The following is a 22,106-nucleotide window of genomic DNA, read 5'->3' on the forward strand; positions in this document are numbered from 1 at the left end:
TGTCTCCTTTGTTTGTGATCACTGATTAGAAAAAATAAATAAAAACAAACATCTATTGGATAAGAGTGCCATGGCCTTGGGCTCAGAGAAAAGAACCAATTTCCCCAGGAAGGAGACAGAACGCAACAAAAACCTGTAAATTTTAGACCACAACATGGTGTGTGCACGCATGTGAGGAAAACTGAAACGTCGATGACATTCCTAGATAAGAGGCTGTGTGTATACCTGTGTGTGTGTGTGTGTGTGTGTGTGTGTGTGTGTGTGTGTGTGTGTGTGTGTGTGTGTGTGTGTGTGTGTGTGTGTGTGTGTGTGTGTGTGTGTGTGTGTGTGTGTGTGTGTGTGCGCGTGCGCAGTGGGTATATGTATTGTACGTATGTATCTATACTGTATATGTTGTAAAATGAAAAAAAGACCATGTGCACAAAGCCTATTCCCTTGTCTCCATACCGCTCTCAAACATCACAAAGATCGACAAAGCATTTTGTATGAAAGGGTTTTGTTTACTACTTTGTGACCATGGTTACAGTCACTTTGGATTAAATGTCTTGCACACCAAAGCCAAGATTGCCCATTCTTTTGAGCCCAGCCCAAACACATCACCAGAGACCAATCTCAAAGATAATGTGGGGATAAGAGAAGCCTCTAGAAAGACCTGAGATTCAATCAGAGTTTCACTGTGGTTCAATTAACTTCCTTTCATCCAAGTGGCTCTCCTGTGACCCACGGGAAGAAATCACATGCTAGCTTCTAACAGGTGCGTCAGTTTAGCCTGAAAGAAACAGGTCAAATGCACCTTTCTGCAACAATGCCACGGGTTCCTTGTCTTGTGCCATGACAAAGCGATACAAGGGTTACCACTGTCGAGTGCTACTACTATAGGCCAAAAAGCTTTAGCCCACTGTCAAAGCAATCATGTTTCCTCGGCTAATCCCTCTTAGGCCAACATGTTCCATCGTTGGCAACTGACGGAAGAAATGACACAAAGACTAAGCCTTTTTCAGTGGCCAGCAAAGCCGCTTGATTTGGGAACATTAGAGAGGGAAGAGAAAAGGAGGAACATAGACCATTTGACAGAGCTTTTGTTGCTGCTTATGAATCATAACACTCTGTAAACCCTCTGTAAACCTGCCAAATTAACTGCCCCGCATTAACTTTATCTCAGAACATCTCAACTTTGAGATTGAGCTGCATGGAACTTCTTTTGTGCTTTTTAATGGTTTCAATTCTTTGATGGTGACTGTTCATCTGCAGGTGTAATGTTCAACACAGCTCTCTAAGCAGACCTATAGTATGTCTATTTCCTCACTCCCCTCCCCCACTTTTATCTGTCTCATTACCTGTTGGTTATCTGTCTCACTACCTGTCGGTTATCTGTCTCATTATCTGTTGGTTATCTTTCTCATTATCTGTTGGTTATCTGTCTCATTATCTGTTGGTTATCTGTCTCATTATCTGTTGGTCTAACCAACAGATACTGACTTTTTAAATTTATTTTTATGGGTACCCGGTACACACCATTTCCTATTCGGTTCCTACTCGGGAGCGAATTTTGATACCCAATACTAGGTATCTGTCTCATTATCTGTTGTGTAGCTGACTTACATCCACAAGCGTGGATACAAAACTACATACATGTATTCCTAGCATTACAATGCCAATTACTGTAACTTTGGCAATTTGCACAAGTTTGCATTTTCATTACAGTGGTAAATGCTGACATTACTACAAAAGCTGTGAACAATACGTATTATCAATCAACTTCAACAGCAGCATTTGCATAGTAAACTCATCAAGGCAAAGCACTTTCTAGGTTGCTGATTAAACATTAGAAAGTAAAATTCGAGAAAAGTAACCACTAGATAATGTATTCATTCTCTACAAATGCTGCCTGGGGAGGTATACAGTTTTTTTTCCCCCACATATAATTTCAAGGAAGATGATTTGTCTTAATAACAATGCCTTCTTCCGTCACCACCATAATGAGCGGTGGAAAAAAGGAGCAAAACATAACAACGAGGAAGGAGGCAAAGATGAGCGTGTTTGGGAGGGCAGGAATGACCCAAAGTTACCCCTAATTGTGCGTCTCTTTTTTAATCAGCGTGGGTATCGAAGGCACGCTTGTGGAATAACCACTCGGTACTTCCTCCTCCCGCATGCTTCCCAGTCACCTAGGCGTATCCATGGATATCCTGGGCTGCTGGAATACAAACAACCCCAGCGTTCCCCCCTAAACCCTCCTCTTCAGTCTTCTTTCCTCTCACACTGTCCTCCTCATCACCTGACTCCTGCTTGTGACAGAGAGGGACAAAGACAAACACTGAACATTGTGGAGTGTTTTAACCACTTAACGCCCTATTCAATAAATTACAAAAATAGCCGATCTACAAGCTCACAATGCGCCGCCATATTAACCACTTAAACCCCAGCATCGGTATTGTGGGGATGTTGCGTCGCATTGGGAGCTTGTCGATCGGCTATTTTCAGCGAAAGCTTTCCATACAATTACATAAAACAGAAAATAAACTAGTATTGAGCTCCGAGGGACTCCGGTTACCCACATGGGGTAAAGCATTGTGAACTTTTATATCTGCTATTTTTTAAAGAAATGTAAAACCTTGAAAATCTTTGCCTATAATTACATGCCCAAAATAGGGACACCGGGGTGACAGTGGTAAAACAGGATGGTGGGGAGACATACAGTACACTCCCTTTTGCCCCTGCAATCTACAATTAAATAGATGGGTTGTATGTATTTTCAGATGAACAACGTAAGATGCCCGTCTGTTGATAATCGTTCTCAAGTCACCTCAGGCCCTCGAGTTGGGATTGAGCAATGGGACGTCTGAACATCAAGTGTATATTTTAAGGTTCAATGTATTTATAATTTTATGGATTTGTGTGTGTATGTTCATTCAGCCAGCCTGCCTCACTCTGTCTGTCTGTCTGTCTGTCTGTCTGTCTGTCTATCTGTCTGTCTGTCTGTCTGTCTGTCTGTCTGTCTGTCTGTCTGTCTGTCTGTCTGTCTGTCTGTCTGTCTGTCTGTCTGTCTGAGAAGTGTGGAGCCTTGGGGATCAGTGGCCCCTGGACTGTTCTGACAGAGCTCAGGAGGGATTTAAGAAAGGGCTCACAGCAGGTGTTCATAGTCACATGGCCAGAAACGGGAGAGCAGCCATTGGCCCGAGCAACAAGAAGCCATGCCAGGAGGGGAGGGGTGGGACACCAGTGTGTGGGCACAGCTTTTGGTGTCGCCAAACAAAGCCCACCTCTTCATGGCCATCCAGAGATGCAAATCGCTCCTCATCAAAGTTTCACACTCAAGTTTCGCTCACAAAATGGAAATGATGGCTGCTCGGCAAGAGCTGTCGATAAGAGTCCTTTCAGAGCTTCTCTGTATTTCTAACCACCACTTCTTAGATACAAAGCAGTCAGTACAGCCATATGAGGACAGACAGACAGACACACACAGACACACACACACACACACACACACACACACACACACACACACACACACACACACACACACACACACACCTTCCACTCCATCTTCCTTTCCTCTGGCTGTGGTTTGATCCAGCATCCCAAGGGTAGGCTTGGTGTAAGCCCTATGCCAAATTAGACTGGGCAGCAGCCATCAGACACATCCCTGCCAGAAGGCTGTTTAGCTCAGATCATCATCCCCACAGGTGAGACAGAGGGGTGTGTGTGTGTGTGTGTGTGTGTGTGTGTGTGTGTGTGTGTGTGTGTGTGTGTGTGTGTGTGTGTGTGTGTGTGTGTGTGTGTGAGAGAGTAGGTTAAATCAAAAGGAAGAATGTTGAAGAGTGTAGTGGTTCAATCCCCATTTTTCTCTCCGCTCCACTAACTGCCAACTAAAGGAGGATGAGATGGCCTGAACTCTCTGTCTTACTGTGATAACAGCAGGGCTTTAACTTCCTATCCAAGACTGTGAAGGGAAGAAAAAATGTGTAAAAAAAAAAAGAAAAAGGAAAAAAAAGTAGGTTGAACGAAATGGTCAAATGCCACACATTAGCATTTCTGGAAGTCCCTGTATGCTGATGATGTTCCTCTGTGTGTGTGTGTGTGTGTGTGTGTGTGTGTGTGTGTGTGTGTGTGTGTGTGTGTGTGTGTGTGTGTGTGTGTGTGTGTGTGTGTGTGTGTGTGTGTGTGTGTGTGTGTGTGTGTGTGTGCGCGCATGCATGCACGCTAGTGTGTGCGTGCGTCCGCGCGCGCGCGCGGGCGTGTGTGTGTGTGTGTGTGTGTGGCTTTTGCCAAACACTTGGGGGGTTTTGTTTAACCTGGTGGACCACCCAAAGCCCTGGCTAGCAGGATAGCTGATCTGAGACACATCCTCTTATTGCCAGGAGCAATGAAAAGGGATGGAATCTTCTTTGCACACATTATAACGGTCTACCTACTCTTTTATCCATAGATGTTTAGCACAGATGCTCGTAAAAACAAAAATACACCTGTCCAAAATTCTCTTTGTTAAATATTGTGAACAAATTGCCTATGTCATTTTCCCTGCCAGTCTGAATCATCAGGCCTCCATCACTTTATGTCTGAAGTACAATGAGATAGCTTATTCTACTTGATTTTAGCACTTTTCCAATCACATACATGCAAGAGGCAACTGCTTTAGGAATGTAGGCGACAATAGACTAAGAGCAAGATTCAATGGCCAAGTAGTAGTAGAATAACTGCAGCTTCCATGCACAATTATGTAAGTGAAGACGCGTGAAGCAGGGATTCGTTGAGAAATATTAAAAGGTCTTGTTCAGTGTGTAATTATAATTATTTTGTAATTGATTGTCACTTGCCGTGCTTTTTAAACAATTCCCTCTGGGTCATCTTTCGCTCCATTGTTCCGTCCCTTCACTGCATACTCAGGGGAAGTATGGTAAGGTTGCGACTTCAATCATGTGTGATGTGTGCCATAATACACCTCTCAATTCCATCTCAGCATCGCTCCGCTCTCACTAGATAATAGGCACGAGCAATACGGGAGCGTCCATTTATCATATAACCGTCGCTTCCCCCTTGACTGAATGGAGTCTGCATATGGAGAAAGGCATGGCTGATTAGTATTCTTAGGAGCCTGTACAACAGACAGACCCATGATCAGAATGCAAGGAAGTCCTTGCTCAGGCACAGAGGGAGAGAGGGTGAGGGAGAAGAGACAACAGAGGTTTGTCTACCATGTAAACAAAGCTTTAAAGATCCCATTTATAATGTTATTTAACTCATAAATGACAGAAAGTTTACGTTTCAAGTTTCACTTTTTTATGCATCAGCATTGAAAAGGATCATGTACTGAGGAATAAAAAGCTAAATTTAGACTAGTTTTGATGTAAACAAATGAATTTGTTTATCACTTTCACGATGCAGCAATGTAGCTTCAAAACCCCAAAAAGGTAAATAGTGACCCGAGCAGAAATTAAAGTCACAATGAGGAGGGTTTCAGAAAGGGCTTAGGGGAAGGAGGAAGGTGGGAAATAAAAGAAGACGCAAGCTTGCAAGGCAAAGAGCATAGAGGGCACGTGAATCCATGCAATCAGGAGAAAAGAGTCAATGCAAGAGAATCCAAACTCATCATAATATTTATTGGCAAAGATCATAAGCTTAGAAATGGATTTAAACTTGTATTGCTTCATTTGCTTGTCTGCCTTCAGAATATTTTAAGTTAAGCTATCCTACTGTGGTGCAGTGCAGGTTTCACATAAAGTAAAATACTTGCTTATACTATCCCGAAACAGTCAAAAAAGAAAATACCAACCACTAACCTTGTCATTACTTAATCCATCATCCATCTAATATGATGGATATAAGAGGCACCATACAGTAGGGAGGCACAAACTTAATATAATATTAATCAATATTCCAATTCAACACATTGCAATATGCTACTTGCCAATGGTCGCAAAATATGAAAAATAAATGTAATCTAATTCAGTTAAATCTAAATTGAGTAAAATGGACCACAATCCATCCCACTGGGGCTTTTTTTTGCGTTATCTCTTTAGCACAACCCATGACTGTACTACCTGTATTGATAACAAACTTGTTAATAAAGTATTTTCAATCAATCAATCAATCTAATTTATCGTTGAATATAGTTTTGCTTTGTGATGCTGCAATGAAGACCATGGTCAAGTTAAAAATATATATATTTATGTTGACTTTTTGATGTTTTTGGTTGTGCATAGGTCTACATGCACTTGGCACCACACAATAGGTAATTCATTCTAATACTATTAACCACAATTCGTCACACACAATTACAATTACACAATGTTTGTCATGCAGCCCCTACTGTACAGATGTGCTCTCGTCACTAAATCTCCACCCTCCATCCCCTGCCTCAGTTTAACGATTATAAAGTAAAGCGCTCTGTCTCCCTGTCTTTTCCTTCTGAGTGGAGGGTTTCTTTCAGAGTTAAATTACCTCTCAAGCCTACCTTTGCCTGCACAGTAGTAAAGAACCTCTTATTTCGGCCATGTCATTGGCACCATTGGGCCCTTTCAGCCCTGACGGATAAGAGGGCCCATAGGAGGCGACTGGGATCTGAGGAAGGCATGGCAGACAGGAGTGGGAATGTGGGATGTAGCTCCTTCCACCCTTTAGCCCTCCAGGGGAATAATTTACAGCTGTGCCACAGTTGATTTCTTTCACTACAACCAAAGGCACTCAAGAGGGTAGCCGTAAGTTCCATAGCTTGCTAGCAGAGAGCTGAGCATAGCGCCGCACAATCACACACAAAGGAGTTGAGGGAAGAAACACAGAGCGGAACCAGGGTTTGAATTATTGAACATTTACCATGAAGGAGGGAAATGCAGTAATAATGGTGAAGTTGTGGGACCATGGTGATGTGGGAGGGTGTCCTGCGAGGAACACATTGTGGACAAAATTATGCCATGCATGTGTGTGCTCTCAGTATTTTGTGTGTGGACTAAATTATGGCATGCATGTATGCATGTGTGTACTCTCGGGGCTGCGGTGGCTCAGGGGCAGAGTGGCCGATAGAGCGGCCGGATGGAAGCCGTGAGGTTTCCAGTTCGATCCCGGGCTCCCCCAGAGTTAGTGTCGAAGTGCCCTTGAGCAAGACACTGAACCCCTAATTTCTCACGATGAGCGGGTTGGTGGTGCCTTGCATGGTTTCCTCCGTCATCGGTGTGTGTGTGAATGGGTGAATGTAATGCACGGTCTATGTAAAGCGCTTTGGATAAAAATGCTATATAAATGCACCATTTACCATTTACTATCGGTATTTTGTTTGTTTTCTCTTGCATGTGAGTACACATGCACATGTCTACTTAGATTCGCTTTTAAGTGCAGCCAGTGTACTCAATATTGCACTTTCCAATTATACATTCAAAAAGTCCACATAACCAAACAATCTAAATGTAAATGGTAAATGGTAAATGTCTAAGTTTGATGTGCAAAACTTCTGCTTCCAGAAACACTCCCCAGTGATTTGGTAGAGAGAAGAGATTGGCTTTGTCATCTGTCTCAACGCGTCGGCATTCTTCCATTCGTGTGGGGCCTAATAATGCTCTAACCTTTACGCCACACACTGGCTCAATTGCATCAGCAGAAATTGCTTCAGTGAAAAGCCAATTATGGTCTCAATGGCACCGTATCGCTGCTTTGGCGCTGCCCACGCTGTTGCAGAAAGCATATGACAACAACCAACAATGCTGGCAAAGAGTCGGATGCAGGAGAGAATCCACAGAGAAGAGAAGAGAAGAAAATTCGATCGCATCCTTAATCAAATCTCCTCTGTGTGGTTCCCAGGTGTAAACAGACCATGTCATCTTCATCCCCACGCAGCCTTATAAAAGATGATGATGCACATGATTTGTTAAGATCCTAACTTAAATTGTGACCTTAAGAGTAAACACTGAAGTTGATGTTCAGTCACAGACATTCTGTCTACGGTACATACTACATAGTGAGGAGAGTGATTTAAGGACACCCTAAAAAGAACTTTACGTACAGTACTTCTTTCTTTGTGTACAAGCCATTTAAAGATTTTTAAGAGCCTCTGTAAGCAATAATCAGCATAATCAGACATGGCCGATGGCCTGGAAGAAAAATGGATAATGCCAGAAGGAAGGAAGGAAGGTGGACAAAGCAGACTGTGGCCAGAGTGTTACATTCATATATATATATATATATATATATATATATATATATATATATATATATATATATATATATACACACACACACATAGGGTATGTTTTAAGAAGACATTTTTATGATGTGACCCTGTAGGAGTCTAGCTGCCTATGTCTCTCTCTCTCTCTCTCTCTCTCTCTCTCTCTCTCTGCGTGTGTGTCTGTGTGTGTGTGTGTGTGTGTGTGTGTGTGTGTGTGTGTGTGTGTGTGTGTGTGTGTGTGTGTGTGTGTGTGTGTGTGCCTATTTTGCTGGCGCAATGCCGGGCAATGAGTATGTAGACAGACACAAACACCACAGACATCATAGACTGGCCTCCAAGTACTCCGACAACGGGTACCAATTGTAAGACAACAAGGTGTTGATGCGTTGCTACTCGCTAGGTGACACGTTGTCAGCTCGTCTTCTATATAAAGCTTAAGTTTATATAGTCTGTGTGTCGGGGGGTGGGTATGTTTGTGTGCCCGGATTATGTCCAAATACGGACACCGCATATACAGACACCGGATTAGGCCCAAATATGGACATGTACATGACTTGTTATGTATCTACTTGACCGGTGCCCAACCTTTTATGCCCAGATATTGAGATCTCTGTGTCTGTCTGCCTGTGTTCCTTTTATGCCCATATATGGAGATCTCTATCTGTTTGTATGTCTGTCTGTCTGTCTGTCTGTGTTCCTTTTATGCCCAAACATGGAGATTCCTGACGTCATCAGTATATGCCCATATATGGGTATGCCCATATATGAGCATATCTCTCCGAATAGGTGGTCCAGAACATGGCCATATTGGTAAAACAGCTGGTTGCTAGGGTGTAGGTATGCAGTTGCTAGGGCAACATCGACGAAGGACGACTCAACCGATTCAAAATGAGGAAACACTCAAGAAGGTCTTCTAAGATACAATGTCCTACAATACCTACAGTGCCAAATTCAGGATGCTCATTGTTCGAGAGGATTTCATGTCATCTAGGGTAAACCACGTTAAATCACCATGGTTACTCAAGAGGTTAAGAGTGAGTGACCTCATGTACTCCATATTCGGACACACAAATCGCCGGAACCCGGAATTCTATATATGGGCATGGTTGACGTGGAGCTCTGTATATGGAGCCACCTGAGTCTGACATCATGCTGACACAGTTAGACAACATATACCATATTTGGGCGTAGCTGTAGTGAGAACTCCATATATGGATAAGGCTGAGTCATAGTGATATCAGCGGGATGAAAAAGGCATCACAGTATAAAAGTGGCTACAGACAAAGATATGCGTTGATTGCAAGGTTAATCTGACAAACCGTTCTGTTTTCGTGGTATTAATGTGGGTGCACGATGTACGAGGGGAACGAGTGTGACTTTGTCTTCACCATTGATCTGAATGAGGGAGGGCCCTCTATAAAGATCCCTTATAATGTGGCAGAAGACCCCTGGCTCACAGCACATTACTTTTTGCAGAAGAACAACCTCAGCCCTATGTGCTTGGACGAAATTGCCAACTTCATCATAGAAAACACCAAAGGACTTGAGCTGGAACCATCCCAAACTGGCACTGGTGACCTCACTGGGTCTGGTCTCTATAGCCCTGGCTCATCTGACAACAGGCCAAGCTTGATAGCCGATCCCTTCACAGGCTCTAGTCAGTACAAGTCATGGTCAGGCATGGCTACAGGTGCTCCTAGAGATATCGCAGATCCCTGTACAGGAGTTGGTGCATACTCAGCTGGCTTCAGACAGACCTCGGATGGAGTTTCTAACTCATACAAACTCCGATGCTCTATCGAAGGACATGAGATGGACGTTAGGGGACTTGCAACAACGGTCTTTCCAAATGGAGCCTTTGTGTCAGTCTCTAGAGACCGGACCGGAAGGCTCTGGGTACCCAACTTAAGGAAAAGGTTTTGCCCAGAAAAAGGTTTCAGAGAGGTGCACTGCATGTCTGGCCATTCAAATTTTGTATCATGTGTATGTTTCATCCCACCTAACAAGACCTATTCAAAAGGGCTTATTGCCACAGGTGGAAGTGATAATAATATTTGCGTTTTCACACAGGACAGACCACAACCCCTGTTCACCCTCAAGGGCCACAAGAATACAGTTTGCACTCTGGCAGCAATCCCTTCCAGGAGGAGGAAGTTTATGTTACTTAGTGGCTCTTGTGACACAACAGCTAAAGTCTGGGTCAAAGACAAGTGTGTGACGACGTTGCAGGGTCATTCTGCCGCAGTGTTGGCGGTGATCATTCTACCCGAACAAGGCCTCATACTGTCTGGATCGGTAGATAAGACGATCAAGCTTTGGAAAGCCGGCCACTGTATGAGGGTATTTACAGGTCATGAAGATTGTGTAAGGGGACTAGCAGTGATCAGCAACACTCAGTTCTTGTCTTGTGGCAATGATGCCAGTGTAAGGAGGTGGCTCATGACTGGAGAATGCGTACAGGTCTATCTTGGCCATACAAACTACATCTACAGCATGGCCGTCTTCCCCAACAGCCAAGACTTTGTAAGCACAGGACAGGACGGAACACTGAGAATATGGTGTAAAGGGGAATGCTCCCAGACCATTCGCCTGTCTGCTCAGTCAGTTTGGTGTTGCTGTATCCTGCCCAACGGTGACATAGCTGTCGGTGCTAGTGATGGCATCATTCGCGTGTTTACAGAGAATGAGGACCGCATGGCCAGTCCACAGGAGATGCAAGCCTTCGAGGATGAACTCTCCAAAGCCACTATCGACTTAAAGAAAGGGAACTTCGGAGACATCCAACTGGAAGACTTACCTCAGAGGGAACACCTTAATGAGCCTGGAAATCACGATGGCCAGACACAGCTGATTAAATATGGACAGACGGTGGAGGCATACCAGTGGACCATCAGTGACAATTGCTGGATTAAGATTGGAGATGTGGTTGAAGGCTCAAACCAGCAGACGTCCAATATTGTTATGTACGAGGGGAGGAAGTATGACTTTGTCTTCACTGTTGACATGAACGACGGCGGGCCTTCCATGAAGCTCCCATATAATATGGCAGAAGACCCTTGGCTGACAGCATATCACTTTCTGAAGAAGAACAACCTCAGTCCAATGTTGCTGGACCAAGTTGCCTACTTCATCATAGAGAACACCAGAGGTCTTGTAATCGAACGGGCCCAACATGGCATTGGTGACCCCGGTCACTATATCCCTGGCTCATCTGACAACCAGGCAGGCTTGACAGGTGATCCCTTCACAGGCTCTGATCAGTACACCCCACGGTCAAGCACGATTACAGGTGCTCCTGGAGATGTGGTGGATTCCTTTACAGGTGGAGGACCTGTAGTTGCCAAGAAATTAGTAATTGAAAGCCCAAAGAAGGTCACCATCAAGGGTCCCAAGAAAAAAGTAACTAAGAAGTCTGCAGCAGCCAAGAGAGTTCCAGCTAAGAAGGCTGTCAGACCCAAGGCATCCAAGGAGGGGTTATCTACCAAAATGGAGTATACTGTTAGTATACTGTAGATCTTTGGTTTCATTTGGTTCAATTTGTACAGTCTCAGCTACAACACTGAGGATTTTATAGCGTTGATTATTGGGGGTCCCAGAGATAAACATTCTATCAAATGGGGGGGTTAGGTTTAGGGCTAGGTTACACCGCAGGTTAGGAAAAAGTAGGATGGCGCAGTCAGCTGGAGTTGGAAGATTGGAGCAAGTCATTTAGAACATACAATAGTACAATTAGTCAACAATAATCCTTAAAACTGCCTTTTTCAGGAGGGGCTAGACCAACTGCATGCTTAAGGCAGCTTGGAACGGTACCCCAGTGGCCAGGTAGCTGTTAATAATAAAGGGTATGCTGAAACCAGCTATGTAAAAGACATACTGCATGAGGGCAAGTGGTGTTAACAATGTCAAAGTGGTAGGTTGTTGGCTTCATGGTGGAAACAATCTTTGTAAGAGATTGACATCTTCCGATTGTAAAATAGGGCAAAGTGCCATATGAGTCTGCCACCTTCAAACCCTCTCCTCCAATAGAACTGAATGAGGCTGGCACATTAGACCCGGCCACTCTCATTCACTTTCAATTACCACGGCATCACGGCAGCACTGGGGCACAACAATATCACACTGTCTGTTCAGCTAACTGGAAAAACCCAAGCAAGAAATCACACCGCTGCTTTGCGACAAACAATCTAACAAAAGTTAGACTTTGTCGGAAGTATATATTTACGTAGTAAGTCAGAGAACAGCAGCCCACTCATCCAAATATAAAACAAACTAGATTCTCAAAAGAACACAACACTCGCAGCAACGCCATGGCACACAATGGCATGTGAATGGAAGTGACATGTTTGTGGGTGAGTGAGTGTACCTTTATTTTGTAGTGAGAGAAAATAGAGAGAAAGAAAGATTGAGTAGAGGGGGACAAGCCTGTCTGTCATTTCCTCCCTTCCTCTCCTTTTCTTGCACACACATGCAAATGCAGCAACCCAACGCGCGCACACACACACACACACAGCTTTTCCCAACATCAGTGAAGCATGGAACAATCCCCCTTTCATCCCCCTTTATTCCTGGGAAAAGCTTATGGATCTTAATTGTATTACAGAGAGAGAAGGCGGGGACCACGGTCAAAACCAAGTGAAGACGGAACAGAAATGGAATTTTGATTTAACGGAAGGGAGAATAATCCCCACCTAGCAGTCTGGAGGTGATCTCTCCTCCTTTATTCTTCTCCCTCTCCCCCTTCCTCACCTCTTTTTGCGTTATTTCCTTCTCTCTCTCTCTCTCTCTCTCTCTCTCTCTCTCTCTCTCTCTCTCTCTCTCTCTCTCTCTCTCTCTCTCTCTCTCTCTCTCTCTCTCTCTCTCTCTCTCTCTCTCTCTCTCTCTCTCTCTCTCTCTCTCTCTCTCTCTCTCTCTCTCTCTCTCTCTCTCTCTCTCTCTCTCTCTCTCTCTCTCTCTCTCTCTCTCTCCTCCCTCCCTCTCAAATAGCCGATCTAACAAGCTCACACCATATTGCAATGTGACACGCTGAGAGCTTCGATCTGCTATATTTGAACTTTTTTGAAAATGTTTGCCTATAATCACATGCCCCAAACAGGGACAAAATAGTGGTTAAGTCTGTGGGTTGGTTTTATGAATATTTAACCAATGAAAAAGTATCAACAACATCGTTGTGACTAAATCATAACTCCGTTGGATCAATTGGAGCACAGGTTATTTTCCATTTCCTGAAAAGTAATGATTTTGGACATACTGTAGGTTTACCCCCCGAAATCGACAATATGGATGTGGTTTTACCCCAAGAGGAGAAACAAAGTTGTTGTAACGGCAAAGGAGCAGAGGAGATGGAGCTGGCTGGATATGAGGGAAACATTTGCACATGGCCCGGCTATAGAGAATAAAATGGGGAACAGAGCAGAGCGAGAAATGGTAAGTTAAGAGTTGTGCGGTGGCAGAGGAGAGACAGAATACATGGAGCTGCCTACCAAGTGATGGGAACAGAAAGAAGGAGGAAGAAAAGCAGGGGAAGCTGTGAACGTCAAAGTATGCGGTGGGTTGAACTGTGAACTCCCTGCCTTTTCCCACAACACAGGGTAGCCATTGTTCAGACTCAGGGCCTTTAAGTCAGCCTCCCTAAGTCAACCCCCTCCAGCCAATCCCACCCCAAAAAGGGTGACAACTATAGGCTTGAACTCTCAGATTAATGTTGTCCCCTCTTCTGTCCCTAGCATGGGCCTTAAGACTCCATAAAGACCTCCTCCCCATCACTTAGACAGACATCCCCCTAACACACACACACACACACACACACACACACACACACACACACACACACACACACACACACACACACACACACGCAAACTTCTCTTTGGCAGGCAAGCCAAATACAAGGCGTAAGGGATGTTGCTTCAAAAGCTAGCCAGGGCCATGACTGGGCAGTAATGGCTGATGCTGAACAAAAGCCCAAGGCAAAAGTTACGAGCATAACCCCTGAAGGCGCCTCCCAAAGGCATCTCTATTCTTTGTCTGTAAAGGGTTTTTCTAGATCAGTGCGTCTTAAAACGAGGGTCGCCAGACAAAAAGGGGGAGCATTTTGTGAGCCTCCAAGTGACAAGACTGGTATTGTGTTTTCATAAGTCCCAGTGTTGCTTTATTTGTGTCTTATCCACAAGTTTCCTAGGGCATTATGGGCATCACTTCCTGTCGATTTAATCCCTGATACCTAATCAAATCGACAGGAAGTGATAACCATAATGCCCCAGGAAACTTGTGGATAGGTGGGGAAGGTTTAAGAAACCCAATCTACGGTATGTATGTATCTATGTAGATGTCTTTTAGTTAATATAATATTCTATCTAGAACACTCCTTAACCTGACTGAGATTGCCATTAATTACTTTTTAAACCATTTTACAATACCAAATATTCTGTGCAGATATATACAAAGACATGTTACAGTAACTGTATTCAGTGTATTCATGTATTTGACCAGAGCAGCAAACAGATGGTCTTCCTGCAGCTGCACACTTTACAGGAGAGCAAAATAAATGGTGTGTAATTAGATTTTGGTAAAACATTAGTTCAACATATTCTTAATCTTAAAATAATTGTCATCATCAGAACAGAAACATGGTATAAACTTGTGACCCACTTATTGGAAATTGCAATGACAGCACATTTGAATAAAATGACAAGATGCAAGTATTGGTTCTTTGATGCCAACCGGACAAATGAAGTTTTATTCCAGTCAAATTACACTTTGTCATAGGTTTGGGTTGTGCATTTACCTTAACTAGACAAAGAGAATGATCCAGGTACTACTTTAAAGCTTACTTAAAATACTACTCACATTTTAAAGAGTGTTGGCATGTTGATATACTGTGTCCCACACACACACACACACACACACACACACACACACACACACACACACACACACACACACACACACACACACACACACACACACACACACACACACACACACACACACACACACGGGTGGATGGACGGCGGACTGTGGGTGGGCATCACAAACGTATCATCTTGATTGGCCAACTCAACCCATGACATATTGCCCTGATCAGCGCAAATAGACTTTCAGGCTGCTTGGCGGCCTGAAAATCTAGTATATATACCGTATATATAAACATGTGCAACTGGCAAGCAATGAATTCATGCTCTGTTATAACCCGTGCAGTTGATTTTGCTGTCTCATCTGACAGTGTATGATTGGGAAGCTGCTGCATGTTTGTCTGTCAGAGACAGAGAGAGACAGAGATGGAGAATATTCTTTTTTACTTGCCTCTGGCAATAAGGAAACCATTACCAGTGTCAATGCCGGCAAAAGGAAGGGACTGGGAGAGAGACAGAGGTAGCCTAACCTAAGGAAATCCTTGACAATGTACAGAGCACTCAGTGAACACAGCCTCGCCATCGAGGGAGGCTGCCACAGGTAAACCTTTCTCCCAAGAGAAGACCCACTGCACTCAAAATGAGGTGGAAATCCAGCTGCACCTTCTAACTACCTGTCAGCTGTAACCAAGACATCAGACACACATACTTTCCACAGATTATTAACACCCAAAAGGAGTTTAAAAACATGACTAATAACAAAAAACTCCCATATCTGCTGGGTGTAATACAGCAATGTGCAAACACAGCAGCAAGATTCGAGAGCTGTTGTGACAGGAAAATGACATCTAATGTAGTTAGATGTCAAGTATTCTTGTACTTTCAGCACCGTACTGATCTCAGCACATAAAACTACTGTACATAGAAAGAACGAGATTCCGCATTTTTAAGTGACCATTACTTATCTGTATTTTAAACAGCAAAAGCACAATTTGTCTGTTTGTAGTTTTAAGTTAACCTACTATATTTGGTTGCAAGGTTACAAAGCTATTATTTAGGTTATTAGGTTATATGTTTACACATTTCTTTATTCTAGTAGGCTTATTGCTTTAACTGTCCATACATGTATTATTTTGTTTTTTACTTCACAATTGCTTTGACAACGTAAAAGCGTAAGAGGGGGGGGGGGGGTCATGAGCACAGCAAAAAAAATCAAAAATCCTTTGTGAAAGGGTCAACAGAGATCCTATGGATGAGGAACTATCCAATTATCTGCCGATCGGATGAGCAAGATGACACAGTGGGGGGAGATGGTAACGAATCTCGGACTCTACCCAGGTGCTTTTCTTTCTGTTGATCTCTCACCCAATGGGATAAAAGGAACTGTCTAAAAGTCCTGCAAGCGGCAGAGTCTGTGCTGCTCCTTGCACCCAAATAATCCAAGGTGGTTTAGAACTGACCAACATTTCTGACATTGGGGCAAATGAAAGGAAGAGGGAAAAAATAGCAACATTTTCATTTTCATTTTCAAGAGGCAAAATTAGGGGTGGGGAGAGTGTACATTAACTGAAAGATGTCTAAACAACAGCAAAAGCTATGAAATAAAAGAAAGTAAAAGCTGCAAAGAGCCTTAAAGGTCACATTGTTTGTCATGTTTGGATCATTCCTGTCCTAAGCATCCTATATTGAAATTGGCGGCGAACCTCTGACGTCACACTCATGTCACTATGACTCAGCCATAACCATATAAGGAGTTCCCAATGCAGCTACACCCAAATATGAACAATATGTTCTAATGACATCAGTGATCTCCATATATGGGCATAAAAGGGCCAAAGATTGATAGATACAGAGATTCAGTTGTCCAGAGCTGCAGATCCGACTGCTGTGACCGCTGCATATATGTGACCGACCGAGGGAGTGTGGTGCCTGCCGTTGAGTAGTTCGGATATCCAGTTGTCTAGAACCGCCGATCCAATCAATATTCCCTTGGACATTCCAATAAATGGTGATATACTGATGACACCAGGGATCTTCATACATGGGCATACAAAGGACAAGGACTGACAGATACAGAGATCTCCATATATGGGCATAAAAGGGACACTGGTAGACAGAAAGATATCTCCATATGGGCACAAAAGGGACACATACAGACGGGTACTCTGCCACTATGACTATGACATATCGGTCGGATCGGCGGTGCGACGTAGGTGTGAGGGTAGCGGCCCGAAACTCTAGTCTATATAAATACACCTGAACATATATATTTGCACTGAAACTATCTCCAATGCAAAAGTGTTGTTCTTGCAAAAGTGCAAAGTAAGAATAAGGTCAGTCCTCAATCCATGTAAAATCGAGACAGTGAAGCTTGATAGTCGATAGTAGACTTTCATTTACTCTGCTTCTAATAGCCTTGCACCTAAGAAAATGTCAAGTGAGTATAATAACTCTCCATCAACAAGGAATTCACAACCAGACTTTAGAGGAAATTGGATGACAGAAATCTGAGACAAAGATGGCGAAAGGCAGACAATGAATGTGTATGAGAGAGAGGGGGAGGAAAACAGTAGACTAGAGATGATGTACTGTACAGTACAAGTAATCACATATTGTGCTACTGTTTCATGGCAGTAAGTATGACCTTGGGACATATAAGGCATAGAGATAAACACTCTGAGTGCACCGTTCCAATTCAAATGTAGTTTTTACACAGAAAACTAAATTGTATTGTCCCAGAAGAAGAGACACTGGACGTGGCACTAGGTCAGACAACAGAGGTGACTGTGACAAAATGTCCTCTCCATCAAAGGATGCTGAAATTGGAACCGTCTCCCAGTCACAATGAGGGAAAGCCCCACCCTTACAACTTTCAAAGGACAACTAAAACAATGTTTTTAAAAAAATAACCAGACATGTGACCACTTTAGAGTAGTTATACTCTAGTTAGGCTTTCTTAAATGTTTTTTTTGATATACCTCTGTGATTGCAATTGAGTGTTTTGCTGTATGTTTTGCGGACTACGGATGGAATTAGCTGGCATAGATATTACGCTTGATCATGTGTATGCAAAAACGTGGGATGCATGATGTGGGACGATACCGTAGATTGGGAAAGAAATCAAGGGAAAGTGAAAGTAACAAGAGAGGGAGAAAAAGAGGGAAAAAGCAGACCAAACGAGATAACCAAGCGAGCGAAGCAAATGAGACACATGGAAAGTGATAGATTTGAGATGAAAAGACTAGAGGGGTAGAGAAAGGGAAACAGAGAAAGGCAATACAGTAAAACAGTAAAACTTGATGTGGCTGTGAGGAGGTGCTAATGATAGCGGGCAGCTCCTGGGGCGATAAGCAGCCTTAATGGTGAAAGCGGAGATAAGCCGTGCTCCTCCACAGTGCCGGGAGACAATGTTCTCATTACGTCTGATTGAGACTGGGAGGTAGACTGCAGTTTATCCAAGAAAGGCAAGCTAGCTCATATCCTGTTGGGCACCATAAAGAAACATCGCTATTCCTCGTCTGAATAAAACCAGAGAATAAATGAAGACTAGAATATATGAGCCATGATAAGTGAGAAACTTCAACCTGCGGCGACTCAGCATCACGGACGAGAAAATAGTGGAAGCGAGAAGGCATTTCTATGGCCATTTCACATAGAGTTCTGAGGCTTTTATAGGCTAAGAAGCGCCGCAGGGAGAATAATGGAGGTGTTGGTATCGTCTGTGGAGTGGCTTTCACACTGAGCTGATGTAAGACGAAACCTGGATAGTTCGGTATGCATAAATCTAACACATGCATTAATGTTTAGCATCAGCTAAAGCTGACAGACAGAAGGAGGTTCAGTTCAATTCCGGATTCCTGAATAGTTTTGCTTTTAAAATCCTTTCTATCTCTTGACAACTAAAGCATGTTCCTCCCAAGTGAGTGACAGAGAGGAGCACAGTCACAGGACGCTGTGACAATAAGAGAAGCCTCGTCTTCCTGGGAGTTTGTCAGACAAAGAGAGCGAGAGAGAGAGAGAGAGAGATACAGAGGCAGAGAGAGAGAGAGGAAGACAGTTAGAAAAACAAAGGTGTGTTTGAGTGAGTAAAAAAGCTGGAAGGTAAGTAACTACTCCAAAAGGGAAGCTAACAGGAGTCCGAGTCCCATTTTCTTCAGCAAAAATGCGTAAACATATGAAATATATTTTATATTTGGCAGTTACACTTCCCATTGCATTATGATTTTTATGTCAGCTGTTAAAATGAACGGGTACCACGGGTATTGCATAAGCAGGTGGGGCATGCATTTCCAACTTGCATCGTTCTCGACTTGCATCATTCCCAACGGGGACTGGCCTAGTCTTTATAAATTCATCTGTTGAAACATTTTCACAATTATATAAAACAATAAAATAATCGAAAATAGCGGAAAAAGAATTGCGATGTAACACCTTGGGTAGGATTTTTTAGCTCAACCAATAAGCCTATACTTGAAAGGAAGACATATACTTTTATCTGTGATGAAGAGACGCTTCATTTTTGTCTTTTTATCAATGATTGGAATAGCTTTCAACTATCGAACCATCATTTGACAGCCCTTACACTCACTAAGTATTCCCTTTACAAATAAGACATTTGCCTGAGGTATGCTTGATTGAAGGGGTTTTATAAATGCAAAAAAAATATTTATGTATCAGAGGTATTTTTATTCTATTATTCATGTGGAGAGCTCCACTCATATCTTCTCTCTTTGATGGTCAAGTCTGCCATTTATTTAATGTTTGCCCAATATTTCTCCTGACATCCCCGCTCTTTTCCCCTTCAGGCAATGCCTGTCTTCCTATCTTTCATTATACATTAGCTACGTATAAGTCACATATATGCACGGGTAAAACCAAGAATTAAGTTGTGATCTGTTTGGTTTTATTGGTGTCCATTCCCTCACATTGTGTGCTGTAATTCTCCACACCATTATAGTTTCTACTATTATAGTAGAAATGACGCTTCCAAAAATACTATATTTGATGTATTTCATTACAATTTTAAAGAAATTAGAAATATATATTTGTGCCTATGCCCACAATATAATTTAAAAGTAGTTAAACAATATTTTTTAGGGTATAGAATATGCCTCTGTATTGGTAAATGACTGCACAAAAGTACAATAAAAAAAGAATTGTACTTTTTTTATAAAAACACTTTTTGTATACCGCTAGTTGTATACAGCAATGTATAGTTGTCACAAAATCCCAAGACACATCTGGACCGTTTGGGGAGCACTGCTGCTCTATTGTCCCTTTGTTGCTAATAAGGGTGCATTAACGTGTGAGTACCGTTTGTAATGTTCTCACTTCTGTCACACAGAATCCCCAGTAGATGAGACTGCGTTCGTACTGGGATTTTAAACAGCATATAAGTCTGTGGTGTGCAAACACTGTATACCATATACTGTAATCCAATAAGTAATGCTCATGGCAAGAGAGATGCTTTTTGAAAACCTTTTGCATATAATAACATGCCCAAAATATGGATGCCAGCATGAACATGGTCAAACATTCACGACACATTGGCTGTATAATTGCCAACACTTCAAAAAAGTCAAATAATGGTATAATAATAATAGTAATAATAATAAGTACAATATCATAAAAATTGGGTTGAATCCTAAATGAATGGCATCGCATCCAATCAACAGTATGTGACCACAAACGGCTCCAAATCTCCTGTTGATTGTATAGTAACACAGACCCCATGATCATACACAGACGAAGGCAGGTGGCACACCAGGCGAACGTACCCAGGTCACAGGAAACAGCGTGGTGTGGCTGGCATGGTACCAGGCTCAGGGCCTGGAAATCTGCAAGAGCAGCAGGATGCCCCCTAACAAAGGCACGGTACTGGCCTTGGGAACAACAACCTCTAACGACAGCTGAAAAGGACACATTCTGCCAAATGCACCCTCCCTCAGGAATTGGTATACAAGATGTGTTCTTTATTTCTTGCCCTACATAACCCAAAACTGAATAAGAGCCTTGACAAGATGATATCTAAGATATCAAACGGGCAAGGTTTTTGTGTAATGCAATGTGTGTACTGATCATAGACTGTATAAAAAGAATGGACGAAGCGACACCATTGGTTTCTACAGACCGTAAATGAAGCCGATTGTTCAGGAATTTCAAATCCGCCATCTTTCAATATCGCGGCATATCACGTCATGTCCTGCAGAATGCCACCAGACCAGTATTGGTTGGGTAGCTAGTCAATCAAATCATACTGCCCCTCCTAGAGCATAGCCTACTTTATCGTCAATTTTAAAATATATGGGACCATAATTTACCAAAACGCATATCATGATGATTGAAAGAAGACTTTAAACTAGCGACTGGAAGCATATAGTATTTATGACAATGTTTATCAAGGTAAGAAAATCAAGTCTAAAGTTTGTCAAAAACCCATCCGCTTGCGTTGAGATAAATTATTTTACAGCGAAACTACAGGCCATTCTAATGAACTGTCACTTGAACTCTCTTCCTTATTCGAGTCAATTTCAAAGCAGGAAGCTGGGCCCTTGGTACTGATTCAGATAACTAGCAATAACACATTGCTGGCCAGAAGACCGTTTCCAATTGTAACAGTCAGTGAACCCTAGATCAGACCATGGAAGTCCTTCAATTCACAGTATGCTCACTAGCAACCCTCCAAGGCTGACAGTTGGCCCTTTGATGTCAAAACATGCCCTCTGGCATATATGGGCAATGTGGTGAACACTGTTAAATTATCCTGATTCCCGACCCCCCCCTTCACCCCCCAAAACATACCAAGCTCTTTTTTTCATTCCAATTTAATGCTACTTTCATCCTCCCCAAAGACAAGCAAGGTAAGGATGAAATGTTCAAAGACCTTTGCCGATGATGCACTGTTGTGATGGTCAATTGCTTGAGATTTGACTTCAAAAGAATTTCAAGTTAAGATTATTATTTAATTATTTTCAGCTCTTTCATTTCAGGATCCAACAGAATCTTATATAGCATTCACTAGGGAATGGCAAACAAAAACAACTCCTGATATAATATACCTTCACTCACAGCCCACAGCTACATCTGTGAAAAAGATT

General features: G+C 42.8%; 2 protein-coding genes across 6 annotated transcripts in view; one reads left to right on the forward strand and one right to left on the reverse strand.

Moving 5' to 3' along the window:
* The window catches only part of lrp8 (low density lipoprotein receptor-related protein 8, apolipoprotein e receptor), a gene marked incomplete at its 3' end in the record, with an annotated part of 215,155 nt that overhangs the window by 135,798 nt on the left and 57,251 nt on the right, over positions 1-22,106 (reverse strand). The gene's annotated exons all lie outside the window — the stretch shown is intronic.
* LOC311052433 (phospholipase A-2-activating protein-like) lies at positions 9,512-20,922 on the forward strand (the record flags this gene model as incomplete). The annotated part of the gene is made up of 2 exons (XM_084067396.1): positions 9,512-11,656; positions 20,755-20,922. The coding sequence occupies 2 exons, from the start codon at positions 9,512-9,514 to the stop codon at positions 20,920-20,922; spliced, it is 2,313 nt and encodes a 770-aa protein (XP_083923522.1).

Source organism: Gymnoscopelus microlampas (assembly GCF_963454915.1).
Source record: "Gymnoscopelus microlampas genome assembly, chromosome: 9".
NCBI lineage: Eukaryota > Metazoa > Chordata > Actinopteri > Myctophiformes > Myctophidae > Gymnoscopelus > Gymnoscopelus microlampas.